This window comes from Centruroides vittatus, unplaced genomic scaffold, assembly GCF_030686945.1.
Source record: "Centruroides vittatus isolate TY-2023 unplaced genomic scaffold, ASM3068694v2 scaffold_384, whole genome shotgun sequence".
Classification (NCBI taxonomy): Eukaryota; Metazoa; Arthropoda; class Arachnida; order Scorpiones; family Buthidae; genus Centruroides; species Centruroides vittatus.
In genome coordinates this window covers 188,006-201,526 of record NW_027122705.1, presented here as the reverse complement: position 1 = coordinate 201,526, position 13,521 = coordinate 188,006, and the positions used below count along the sequence as shown (strand labels likewise).

General features: G+C 31.8%; 1 protein-coding gene across 2 annotated transcripts in view; it reads left to right on the top strand.

Moving 5' to 3' along the window:
* The window catches only part of LOC136988686 (serine/threonine-protein kinase MRCK alpha-like), a 73,213-nt gene that overhangs the window by 43,697 nt on the left and 15,995 nt on the right, over positions 1–13,521 (top strand). The window contains exons 24-26 of one of the 2 annotated variants that reach the window (XM_067286612.1): positions 1,041–1,219; positions 10,274–10,351; positions 10,710–10,815. In XM_067286612.1, the coding sequence (XP_067142713.1) occupies positions 1,041–1,219; positions 10,274–10,351; positions 10,710–10,815 (363 nt within the window). The remainder of the gene's footprint in view (positions 1–1,040; positions 1,220–10,273; positions 10,352–10,709; positions 10,816–13,521) is intronic. The other variant, XM_067286613.1, reaches the window with a different exon arrangement.

Below are 13,521 nucleotides of genomic sequence, written 5' to 3'. Positions count from 1 at the left end.
GTTTTTTAATTGCTATGTTTGATGAAGCGATACCAAGGTTTTGCTACATCTTATTGGCTCCATTATAAGTAAACAACTACAGTTGGCTATCATTGCAATTTTTATTTTATAATATAAGCTTATAATGGGGGACTTCACTTAATTGTAATGTTATGAATATTCATAAAGTTAGAACAAAGCATTCTATAACAGAAAGTACCAATTCACAACTATATTAGCTTATGCACGAGTCAGGAAATATAGTGTCTTCCAGTACACACAAACTGCTGTAGTGGCTAGCAAACATTGCAGTGTGTGATGTCATATTCTCCTGGCACTTGAAACAGAGGTGGTATTATTGAGGAGGCTACTCTAGCAGCCTTTGCATTTAACACCTTGCATTTTCCGTAAAAAAGGAGCTACCTATTACTGCACTAGTGATTTTCACAACACAATAGAGACCCCGTGTTACTGTGTTAAAAAAAACAGTGTTGTTGTTACTTCTGCTTTACGGTTACAACTAACATGTACAATATGATTGTATCCATTGATGACAACAAGGATATCATGTTTCATCAAACAACTTTACTCCATTTATGTTGTTTTTATAATTAAAATTATTGAAAATAACTGCTGTGTTGTAATTGAATTGCTGTGCTTTCGACTTTAACCTGAAAAATGTTTCTGTTGGCCTGCTTGCATCAACCGTGAGCATTGCCAATTTGCTTAACTGAAGCGGCAACAGACCTGCATGCCATTAGCAATACTTTGCCACCAGCTGCCTATAGTCTTGGTAATAGAACCAAAAAAAAACAAGAACATCACTAATGTTGCCTCAATATTAGTGCATCAGAATATGCAGATAGCAAACAGAAAAGAAATGCAGAATAATTAGGGTCTTCAGAATAATAGTTTAACATTGCATTTAGTATTGTCAGGTGTGTACTTTCATAGTTCACAACTAATATGGATTATATAATCTAATTAAAGTGTTGTTAAAATAAATTTTTTCAAATTATATTTTCAGATTTAGAATTTATTTAATTATTTTTAACTTTCAGTCTTGGATAGTCACACATCTCAAATGTCTTTCCTTGAGCAATTTTTAAAAGACACTTCCCAACAAGTTGCAAGAAGCAACAGTGGAGAATCGGCGGGTGCCGGCGACGAAGCAGACGTGGAAGATAATCAGCCTCCCTCCGTAACTAGTAGTAAATCTAATATATCTGAAACAAGTGTAGTGAGTGTTTAACATTTTACTTTGTAAATATTGTTTTATATATATATAATATATAATCTGATGTAATTTATAATATAATAGATTATTTATTAAAATTATTTATTTATTAAAAGTTAATTTAATACCAAATAAATTCTGTTATTTTCATTTTCCTCTACCACTTTTAACTTAAGTTGAAAAATCTATTTACATGTCTACTCTCCTTTCCTACCCGATTAATTCTATATCTTTTATTTATATCTATTTCTGATGTTGCTTTTTATTTGTTTAAGGAGACATTCTATATGAACAATTGTCTTTTTAGTTTTCGTATATTAATATTTTACTAAATTATATTTAAATTTTGTCAAAAAACTTGAGAAAATCTAATAATTTTTCTCAATCTTAACCAGTAAAACTGTATAAAACATACAAAACATTATCTTTAAATATCCATTTTGTACTTATAAAATTATTGTTAAGACAATGTTGGATAGTTTTTTATTATTAGTCAGCACTTATTGTAAAGAAACCTCTGTCTGTAAGGGATTGGTTCTAGGACACCCATGGATGCTCTAGTTACTTATATAAAATGGCGCACAACCTAATAGTAGAGAATACTATTCAGTATTAGTATTACTTATAATACCTAATACTGTTATGCTATATTGTTTGGGTAATAACAATATGAAGAAAGTCCATACATGTTCAGTTCAGATGCATCCATCATGGGCCTAACTACATAATGTCTGTCAGCAGTGACATAACGTTTTCTTTCGGCATTTACTGATTGCTTTCATTTAACAACCCAAAGAGAAATGCATAGAATAAAATACAAACAATCGATATATTTCACTTATAATTTTCTTAGTATATTTCAGTTCTTTTTGTGTGTATCGGTTCATTTATTTATTTTACATATTTCATACACTGCAAGCAATATCTTTTATTGCATAATATTATTGGATGCAATGTTGTTCTATAAATGTGATTTTTATATAAGAATAAGACTTGGTTTATACTTAAGCTTGTTACAAACCTAAGCTTGAGAAGTAAGATTGTGCATTATATGTTGAATATGAAGAGATTTTAAAATAGTCATTGGTTATTGTTCAATTTTCTTTTTTAATTTGGTGCTATGATTATATATTTCATATTATTCGTATGAAATATATAATCATATTAGTAAAATACAGTAAGAAAATATTAATATGTTATACAGTCAAGTTTACTTAACAGATCACTGAATAAGGAAGAAGTTAACTTAGGAGAAGAACACTTTCTCATGTTCCTGATTTTCTTTCATGTTTTACATTAGTAGGACTCTTGACTGGATAGTAGAGAAGTCCATATAATGGAGCACTGCATTGGCAGCATTTCTAATGGCAGTCCACATAAGAGAGGGCACGGCAGCAGAGCTTGCTATGCTGTGGTATTTATTGAGATTTGGCAAAAAGTTTCATCGGACAGCTTTCTAAATAATGGACAATCAAAATATTTTCTGATAAACAATCCTGAGTGTTCTCTTACCAGGCTCAACTATATTTTACTGTTTTTTTTCTTAATGCTTCTAAGGCTGGTACTCATTTAAGACTGCTCCACATTGGTAAACTACAGCAGAAGTCATTAGTATTGTTTTCATTACTGTGGCATGCCACCAAATGCCACTGGAAAGGTTGGACGATTTGAATTTGGAGTCCGACAACATCAATGTAAATGACACTTTTACATTAGTTGGCACTTAATTTTTCCATTTACCATCGTGGTAAAAGCTAAATTTTACTCAACTTGTAAGCATGTTCCTTTTTCATCGTGGTCCAGTGTCTCAATGGCTACTAAATTGCTGCATTGTTGCTTATGTTGCAGATTCCATTATAGTGAAAACCAGCCTTTACCTTTCAATAGAAATCAGGAAACTATACCAACAGGAAATGATCAAAGATAATGTCGTTTGCTTGACACTTTCAAACTTTTTTTAGTTCATTTATACCAAATTATAAATAGAAGAATAATAAAATTATTATTAAAATTTTTAACAATTAAACAATCTCTGACAGTTCTGTTATTTGCAGCATCCAATAATCAATATTAGCTAGTGATATTTCTATAAGATACATATTAATCATTTTGTTAATCTGCTTAAGTTAGTTTGGTGTTGACTCATTGCAACAAATTAAGCAAAAAGTCAAAACTGTGGGAAGCTCACAGTTCTCTGTTCACTTGTTTCAGATCTTAATTAATAAAGAATTGTCAACTCCTAAAATGAAGTTATTTTGATTTTAACTTGATGCAATTAATTTGCCCAATAGATGGGTTTTTGATGCACTCAGTTTAAAGATTTGGCAGACTAATAGTGTTGTCAAACCACCCTAGGTTGTGTAATATATACAGACCCTGCTGTACATTCATATCACTGTATGTTCTGGGCTCCTAATTACACATGACCCACGTCTCTAAAATACTAAGTACTGGTAGAAACATAATTAAACATACATTAAATGTAGTGTTTATAATAGATGCTACGGATACTTGAATCTTTTTAGAAGCCGTTGCTAAAGTTAAATATAAGTAAAACATACTAAAAATTGAACAGAAGGATTAGCAATAACCGCAGTGTTTGCCACCCGTAACTATTTGGTAAACGAGTCTGGTGGCAGCAAGAATTTTAAGTGTCTCTCATAATTTTGTTCGGATTTAAAAAGGTGCCAGAAAATTGGCAGCAAACCCACGGCCTAAAAATAACGTCACTTACCTAGAGATGATGTTTTAGGACTTGTAATTTATGATATTTATAAGAAAAGATTATATAGTATTGTTTGCAGATAATAATTTCATTCATTAGTTGCTTTAATTTATTTTAATTTAACTTTTAAAAACTGTTTATTTTTACTTCATTAAATGATCTTTTTTCCTTAGGGACGACTTTTAACCTCGATTAAAGGATTCTTTTGCACCAGGATTAGATTATTATTAAAACTGCTTTTATTCTGTTTCTTAAACACTCAACTGTATGTATTATAAATTGAAAATACTTCTAAAATTGATCATTTCTATGTATCGGTGTATTTTAATTTTTGTAATTTATTATTAAGTTAAGGTTTTAAAGATTCTCTACACTTTATGCTTACTTAATTTTAATTTTAGGGAATTTATATTGCCGACAAAATATAACTATTGATATTATTAAGTTGAAAGTAAATAGAATATGAAACTAGAAAGTTATGTAAATAAATTCTTGCTTTCCAATATTTCTGTGTTTGTTAAGTAGGCTATATTGATGGCTGAGGTGGTTAAGGTGGGACCCAGGATCAATTTCAAGCGGTCAAAAAACCCTACATATTTTTTGAAGGTGATCCATCCCTCGCCATCTGGTCACCATCATTGCAGAATCGACCAAATTCGTTAAAAGATCCTCTTAGATGGAGTAGAGTGTCAAAAATGAAAAGTAGGCTATATTATAAAAATTAACATATACTACTAGGATTTTTGGACCCTTGATGATCTGTGGTATGGCATCATAATACTCATATTTGATTCTGAATCAAATCTGTGTGGTAGTCGGTTTCAGCTCATTTCAGATCCAAGCCTTCTCCTAACCGATGGATGGATACTTGGCATTAAATGTCAACTTGGGGTCAGTTTCCTCGCCTACTTTTCTTGTTGGATCATTAATACGAGGGTCATATATCTCTCCAGTTTGTCTTTATAGTACAGTTTAAAGAATTCCTTTACTTTTTATATCTGTAAATAAGTATTTTATTCTGTAAAAGGTGTATATCTTCACTAATTATGCTTTAAGATAGTGTGATTTCAATTAGATTGTTACATACACATAACATCAACTTTCCTGGCTGTTATGTGTATGTAACAAGGGAAAGTATTGAAGTCATGCCAAATTTGATCCTCCAAGTTTTTTGCAAATCTCCACATTTTGAGACCTCTTGAATCCAAAGAACTAGAAAAAACAGCAAAAAATATTTTGTGTGTTGGCATCTATTTTTACTAATATCTTAGGATGGGGTAAAGATTAAGTAATGAAATTTGGCACTGTGGCTTGTATACGAGGGGCATCGATGCTATTAAATTTTGTTGATTAAAGGTCGAGGGGGTCGGGAGATAAAGGGGGCCATATTTATCCCCTGTAGGGTTGGACTTAATGACGATTGTACTCATTAACATTTATGTGTTTTTATAAAACTCGTCCCTACCCTCAAAATTAAGCTTTTTGCCATTTTATAATAGTTAAATTTTTTTATAACAATCTTGTAACAGATGGCACCACACTCAATTTTATTAAGTTATATTGTAATTAAATTATAAAAGTTATTTTCTAAATAAGATCTCGTAATAGCCGGGAAGTTATGCAGCTTGTTGCCAGATTTTTTTCAATGGAATTTAGTCTTAGTCGTCGACAAAGTTACATCCATGGCGACGGATTATGTTAAATTATAGTTCACTTCTGAGTTATCAGCATTTTGAGAGATTTGTTAGCTTACTGTGCACAAGATTATTGTTATATCTCCAAAAGTGAATTACTTATAGTTATATCATGCCAAGTACTTCTATTTTGGTGTTGCTATATCTGTCGTTTATGATTTTAATTTACGAGCACTCAAAGTTTGTGTTGCTTAAAAATAACATTATTAAAACCTGTTTGTTTGAAATAATTTATAGTACAAACATAAATTAAAGGAAAATAATGAATTTTTATCTCAGTACCACTATTTGAACCTTTAAAAATGCAGCATAATTTTAATGTTCAAACATTAAATTTTATCAGAAAAATTATTAAATTATTTAAATTAGTATATACTTGTACTTATTAATGCTTTAGAATTGGGTTTCTTAACTTCTATGAATTTAGATATGGAAATTATATCTTTACTTTTACTAAGTTCTATCTGAAATTTCACGCTTCTTTCAATTACAAATGTGGACAACGTATTATGGTAGCATTAACGGTAGCCGCAACTTGTTGTCGAAAGAAATCTTGTACATATTCGTATCACTTTTTTAAAAGTTTTATTCCGAGACGGGGTCCGTAGGCTTCATCTGACTGCCTAAGAAGTCTGTGGCATAAAAAAATGATGACGATGATTGAGGCACGACTTTGGAAATGATGTAATCTTATTTATAAAAGTAGATATTCAAATTGACTTCGCGGTTAAGAAATTACAAATGTGTTAATCCAAAATCACATCACATAATATAAAACTTTAAATCCTCTAAGTTGCTACAAATCGGAAATAGTAACGCAATACGTTTAACCTGTTGATGACAAATACTGGTAAATTGCCGAAATTGTTAACGGGATCTTATAAATTATTCAGTTATTTAAATATGTAATGATTATTTAACATTCATTTGCATAAAATCTTTTGTTTAACTGTAATAATTTTCAGTATTTCTGTAATTAATGCGTTACAAAATATTTCTTTTCTATTCTTTTATAATTTAAACACCAACAGTTCCTTGTTTATTTTCCTCGCTGTTAAAATTTTGTGTACATAATAAATGAATGGTATTTATAAATTTTCTGTATATTTTGTAATATATGACAAACTTTGTTATGTTGCATCTTGTCTTATGTATTACTTTACTTTATATTTTTATTTACATAAAGATATTAGGTTACGTTATTCTATTGTTGTTGTTTTTGTATTTTCTAAACAAACAAAAAAAAAACAAACTTTAAGTCATTGTTAATAAACTCTTCCATTTTGAATTTTTGAAATTTCTTAAATGGATTTTACCTCAGAGATTCTCAAAGTGTGGCATGTGGTCAATGAATATGCTCCAAATGGGTTGCACACAGACCTTTCTTTAAGATGCAGCTGTAGTGTTTAGCCAGAGAAAAGAGGATTTCCAAGCATTGCATATGTCTCGCATTGGGTTATGGAATAGAAAAATATTACGAAACGTATCTAAGGTGATATTTACAGACTAAGTGGACGTGGTATAGGAGGCACAGTTCATCTACAATTCAGTTTAAGCAACCTACAGATCGAGTAACATCAAGAATTGCCATTTTATGAGATTAAATCCACTATTACAGATTGTACTTTTGAATTTCTGATTATATTTAAAGGTAAACATAGCACGGTTTGTCGGAATCGGAGCTTATCTCGAAATTCGGATCCAAATTCACAAGTTTTACTCATTACAATTAACAAATATCAATGCTAAAGAATATTGCTTTTGACCTATTTAGCTGGCATGTTATGTAACAAATTTGTAATTTGTTTTATGCTTACATTTTTAATTATGTACACTTAGGCTGAAAACACGCACACGCGCGCACAAAAATATAACAGATATAACAGAAATTTGCCATCTCTATACTGTATTTAAACAATTTACACGAGTTATCTTGGTTAAAAACAAATTGAAATGGGAATGAAATCTAATTTCTGTTTATTATTTGATTTTTACGCGTGTTTCTGGCCTTAAAGTGTGTACTTGATATCAATTTTATGTTGACTTTCACATTAAGAAACAACGCTTATTGTTTTAACTTCATCATTTAATATATGGTAGAGGTTGTAGAAATTGTATCATTCATAAAAACTTTATAAAAATGTGTGTATTTTTTAAATTAAGATATCATTTTGCTATAGCTTTCTAAGAAACCAATAAGAACTGATGTCAATGACATTATAAATGCAAAAACACTTTTTGTTGGCCTATGGTCTTCTGCAGCAATGTTTCTGGTGAGTGTAGTATTCGTTTGTATAAAAACTGATTTGAAGGCGGTGCACTTTTATAAGAAAAATGAAGAGCTTTTGATGGTTAACACCACTTAAAAGTCCGTAATTGTTGTTCCAAATGCCAAAGCTGTATCTTCTTGTGAAGTAGTGCAGAGAGTATATTGTTATCAATCTACAAATGTGCGTCTGTAACGGAGGAGACTGTGAATGCAGTCACATTGAACAAAAAGCCAAATCAGAAGGTGAACGTGTGCGTATGCTGTGTTGGGATAGGATACCAAAGTGGCTCGACCTGCAAGGATGTACCACTAGTTCTAAACCGAATGTGAAGTGGGAGGAGAAGAGACATAAGTGAATGAACAAGCTGTACAACTTAGGTTTAAAAGCCTACCAATTGCATAAGTTGTTACTTATAAGTAAAATGCTCAGGTAGTTCTATCTTAGCTAAATAGCACATAAACTGAAGATGTTGACTTGTAGATTCCATTGTGTTTTTGGATAAATTCAAATTTAACCTTTACGGATCCAATGATGCCTCGTGTTAGATGTAGAAAAGGTGAGGTCTGTAACAGGGATTACTTGATATAAACAGTAAAGTTTTCAGTGAGTCAAATGGTATTGTCAAGTTAATTCTTACAACCGAGGAACAGTTTTGTGACATACGTCCTGCATCTTTTGGGAAAACTGTGCTGCATCACCACATCAAGATGGCAAGTAAAGTATAGCATGCCTTTTCTCTACAGTTTGTTAGCATTACTGTCTTGTAAACCAATGCAAATTGTCAATTAGTTGAAAAAATTTGTACAAGAGGCCTAGATCAGATGTCTAAGCAATCCCGATCTCAACCTTATAGAGAAGTGCTAGCACATATGGGCACAGAAATTGCGAAGAAGAGGCACAAAAATAAACAGCAACTGTAGGAGTATATTAGAGGAGTTTTGTATCATAAGCTTTGTATACCCGAAGAAGTTCGTTGGCCGTATATCATATTGCTGCAAAGCCTTTATTAAAGCTCAAGATGGCCACATAAAATATCAGAATCTCATTCAATGAGAAATAACTCTCTATATTATGTTTTTCAAACCTACTTTCGCTGTTATGCCTCAAACCTTTCCTTTTTGCTTATGTAACTATGAATGGAAAGTTCTTGCAACAGCCACCACTCGTTAATGGCCGGGTTGTTGCATGAAATAACACTTAGTTCAGCATAGTGTTGTGTAATAAATTTCATTTTGTGTGTTTTTCTTGACTTCTCTATACTTTGTATGTTATCAAAGCTTAAATATGCTGTTTTCTACATCTGTTGAATTGTTTTTGATGTATCCTTATAGGTGATGCAATTTCTATGGCCACTACCGTTTATATATATATATATATATATAAATTTTTGCAATTAATGTAATGGAAAAAGTGAAAGTTATGATGCAAAACAATTCTAATAGATTTTAGTTTCTAGCAAAAAGAATGATTACATTTACTAGTTTTAGTATTATTTTTTATTCTTTTAACATGTTAATAAAATATATCAAAAGGTATTGAATTAAAATTTTTCTTGATCCATGAGGAGAGATCAAAGTAACACACAAGAATTCTTTTTGCAAATAATTTAATAGCCATGCTAAATGTGAAATATGAACAATGCAGTTACAAGTACTCCTTGTCTCTGCCACCAAAGAAGTTTGGAGTCGTCAACCTGCAAAAAAGATTATGCATCCCAGAACATCGTCGCTAGATAGTGTTCTGCTGGCAGACTTTCTTCCGACCTACGCTAGCATTTTGACAAAGTTGTATTGTTGCATTGTTCCTTTGTGACAGATACCCCTACGAAGATGCTAAAATTGTCAGACTGCTTTTATGATGCTTGTCTATGTGTCATGGCCGAGGTTTGTGCCAAATGTCCGGGATGTTCTCCAGCATCCTCTATATTCGGACCCGGTCCCTTCAGAGTTTTGGCCATTTGATATCATGAAAAAATTCCCAGGCAACTCTTCAAACCAGACGAAATGAAATTAGCCTTGTGCAGTTGACTATATGCTTAGAAAATGGAATTTTATGAACAGGACATAGCAAAATGGGTGCCAAGACAGGCCAAACGTCTTGAGGGACACTGTTCTTATGTCGAAAAAAGGCTAAGATGTGTAACATCTTTGTGCAAAAAATTCCTGTCCGTTACTTTTGATCTCTACTCATGTTTAAAAAAAAACTTTTGCACCCTCCTTAATTTAAAGTTTATTCTAAACTTCTTGAATTTCTTCTAATATCTTTGGACTATAAAAATCTTTAAAAAGTCCGTATTTACAATCATAACCTTCAATTTCAAATCCTTGAATATTTTCTATAATCCGACTAACATTAACTTTTGTTTTAGGATCGTATATTTGCTTCAACTTCTGTATCTCCTCTTAACGACTCAAAACCACAATTTACACTAATATCTTCACCAAAGGTAATCTATAGTAACTAACAACTTTCTTTATTTGTATTTAGATAATGCAAAAATATTTAATTTTTTTAAAATTGTGTGGCATTAATACTGTAATATTTAGGAATTATTCTAATTAGTAGATTGTTCTGCATGAAAATTAAATATAATTTTTTATCAATATTTTACTAAAAACGTCCGGTAGTAACGGCCGAAAGAGAATTCGATGCTCGGAATTGGCAATATTTCCATAATGACAAGATTAAAATTGTAAAATAAATGCTAATTAATCCTTTAATATTTCATTTTAATGCCACCCCGTCATTATACATTTCTAAAGTATTTAGAAATAGTCAAATATTCAAAAAAATCGTCTTCTTAGCCAAAAGCTCATCAGTTCCTGATTCGAACATTTGTAGCACCTCTAAAATGCAACCACTGCACCTCGTTAATGGTCGGATTAATTAGGCAAGGTTCTGTCTGCGAAGGTAAGCAAAATATTTAGCATTAATTCCATAAGAATGGCACTTAGTAGTAAAACTTCTGTATTTATGAGACTTGCGTTCTGCAAATCCTTCACGAGTATGTCTTAATGCGGGTATGCGCCACTTAACAAGGATGGAGGTTCCATAAGTTTATATTTAGATACATAAATACTTATTAATATGTTACGTAAAAGCCTATAAGAGTAGCAGGTGTAATGTTCTATAGGCTGGCATATTTACTGCCTCAATAAACATCGTTATAGTTAGCGGAGATATAGAACTGCTCCGTGATAATTTTTTTGTGTCCGCTACTACTTACAAATACAGAAATTTTACTATCTTTTATCTGTAATAAATTTTTATAATTAATATGCAAGTAGAGATTCTGTTTATATGTGTAATAAATAGACAATTTGTGCAGAGATGTCAATTTGCTTTTATTTTATGGGGCACATCAAAAAAATGTTAACACTAATATGGAAGTGGCTCATTACGCCCCAATCTGTAGTGCTAATTTGACTTCTTTGTATTTATCTGTCACGTGCAAGAAGTCATTACCCAATTACGATATCTTCAAAAAAGTTTGGCCCTACTACTCTTACCGCAGTGATCATATGCCATCTCCATATAACTGTTAACTTTTTGAAGTTACCTGTAGTATCAGTGTCATTAAGATCATTTACAGTCATAAAATTAATATAATTTGCCTAATAACAGCTAAAATTGTCATAATATTTGGTATATAATTTAGTTGTTTACCTTTAATAATGCCAATCAAACAGTGATTGATAAATGAATTAAATAAAGAATTGTACATAAACTGATTATCTGTTCATAGATAAGGTCCTTATGCCATCACTTAACTGATGAATGCAGATAGCTATAGTTACAAATGTGATGTGTAGGTATAATAAAGTGACTATGCACTACAAGAGGAGACCTCTTGCAGTGCCCTAGCAGTAAAATTGTGAAGAGTATGCTTCTGTCTTGAAAATTACTTTAACTATGTGTCACATTTGTAACTGTAGCTATCTGCATTCACCATGTGGGTGTGTAAGGACTGTACTACATTTCCTGTATAGTACAATTATATTTACAAGTATAATAAATATATTTGAGATTGAATGTTAACAGAACTCTATTTGGAAAGTAAAAAAAAAAAACTGTTGTATCAGTTTTGTTATTGCAACTTCAATTAGCGTTAACAATTCTTTAGACAAAAATTGAAAAAGTAGTGAGAGTATATATATATACATACATACTCTCACCTAAACATCAAATTTCCAGCAAAACATCCAAATTTAACATTCGTACATTTTCGGCCACTCGTTAATCAGCCTTCATCAGGAAAAGTCAAACGAAAATAACTGTTCTATTTATAGAATGTTGCTGCGTTGTACATATAATTTTTAAAAAAATTTTAAGATCAGTTTCGAGCATCGGCTGTGACGTATATTTCCTTTAAGAGTCTAAATAATACTTCCGTGCAGTTGGTATGGGAATGTACTCCATGTTGATGCATGCCTCTTCTTATGTCGGCCATGTAGATTTGTGTGGCCTCTAATGTTCTTACGTATTGTCTGTCGCACACCCTGTGTATTAGGGTAGCCTCCTCCCATAAGAGGGAAATTCCCGGCTCAGTGGCCCAGTATCAACCACGGAGTACATTCCCGTACCAACTGCATGGAAGTATTATTTAGACTCTTAAAGGAAATATATCGATTACTTAATATACGTCACAGCCGATGTTCGAAACTGATTTAAAAAATTTTTTTAAAATTACGTGTACAACGTGGCAACATTCTATAAATAGAACAGTTATTTTCGTTTGACTTTTCCCAACGAAGGCTGATTAACAAGTGGCCGAAAACGTACGAATGTTGAATTTGGGTGTTTTGCTGGAAATTTGATGTTTAAGTGAGAGTATATATAATAGTGTAATGGTTGTATCAGTCTCTTTAATGTATTGCATAACTTTTGAGAAGAAAATGCAGCTATTTGAAGGAACCTGACAGTTTGGTTAAAGGAGAAATGTTTTTGTACCTTTATCTGGACAGACTTCGGCTCATTTTATAATTTGAAATGAATACAGGGTATGTGCAGTTTTTCAAAAGCGTGTGAAGTCCATATTTGTTATAATTTAAATTTCATATCTTGTGTTAGACCAAAACTCCACTAGTGTAAAAACGAGCATAAAAACCATAGCTATAATTATTTTTAATTGGGTGACCGTGGTATTTTATGCCAGAGCAGGCTGTAAAACAAGCATAAAGCAACATTTAACTTTTGACACAAATACATCCATAAAGTGGTATAGTCAACCAATTGGAAAATTGGAAGTCAGTTGACTTTACGTCTTCGTGACATCATGCAAAAATTGCAGAAAACAAGCTTTTATGCCATTTACTCTTGCCATTTTGGTGCTTATAAAGTTTTTTGATTAGTTTTAATGTTAGAATGACTTCTGCAAAAAGACCTGGAATAGACCTGGAAAGAATTATTGAAAACATCAAAAAATATCCTTGTGTCTGTGACAAGAGGTCCTGCTATACTTCTGGTACAGCCAGACTTCCGCCGCAATCTAAGTACAAATGCAAATAGGTCGTGTAATTAAAAATAATTATGGCAAGGGTTTTTATGCTAGTGGAATCTTGGCCTTAGTTTCTAATGATGTCATGAGCTGAAGTCAGTCCAAAGAAAGGTTTGAAA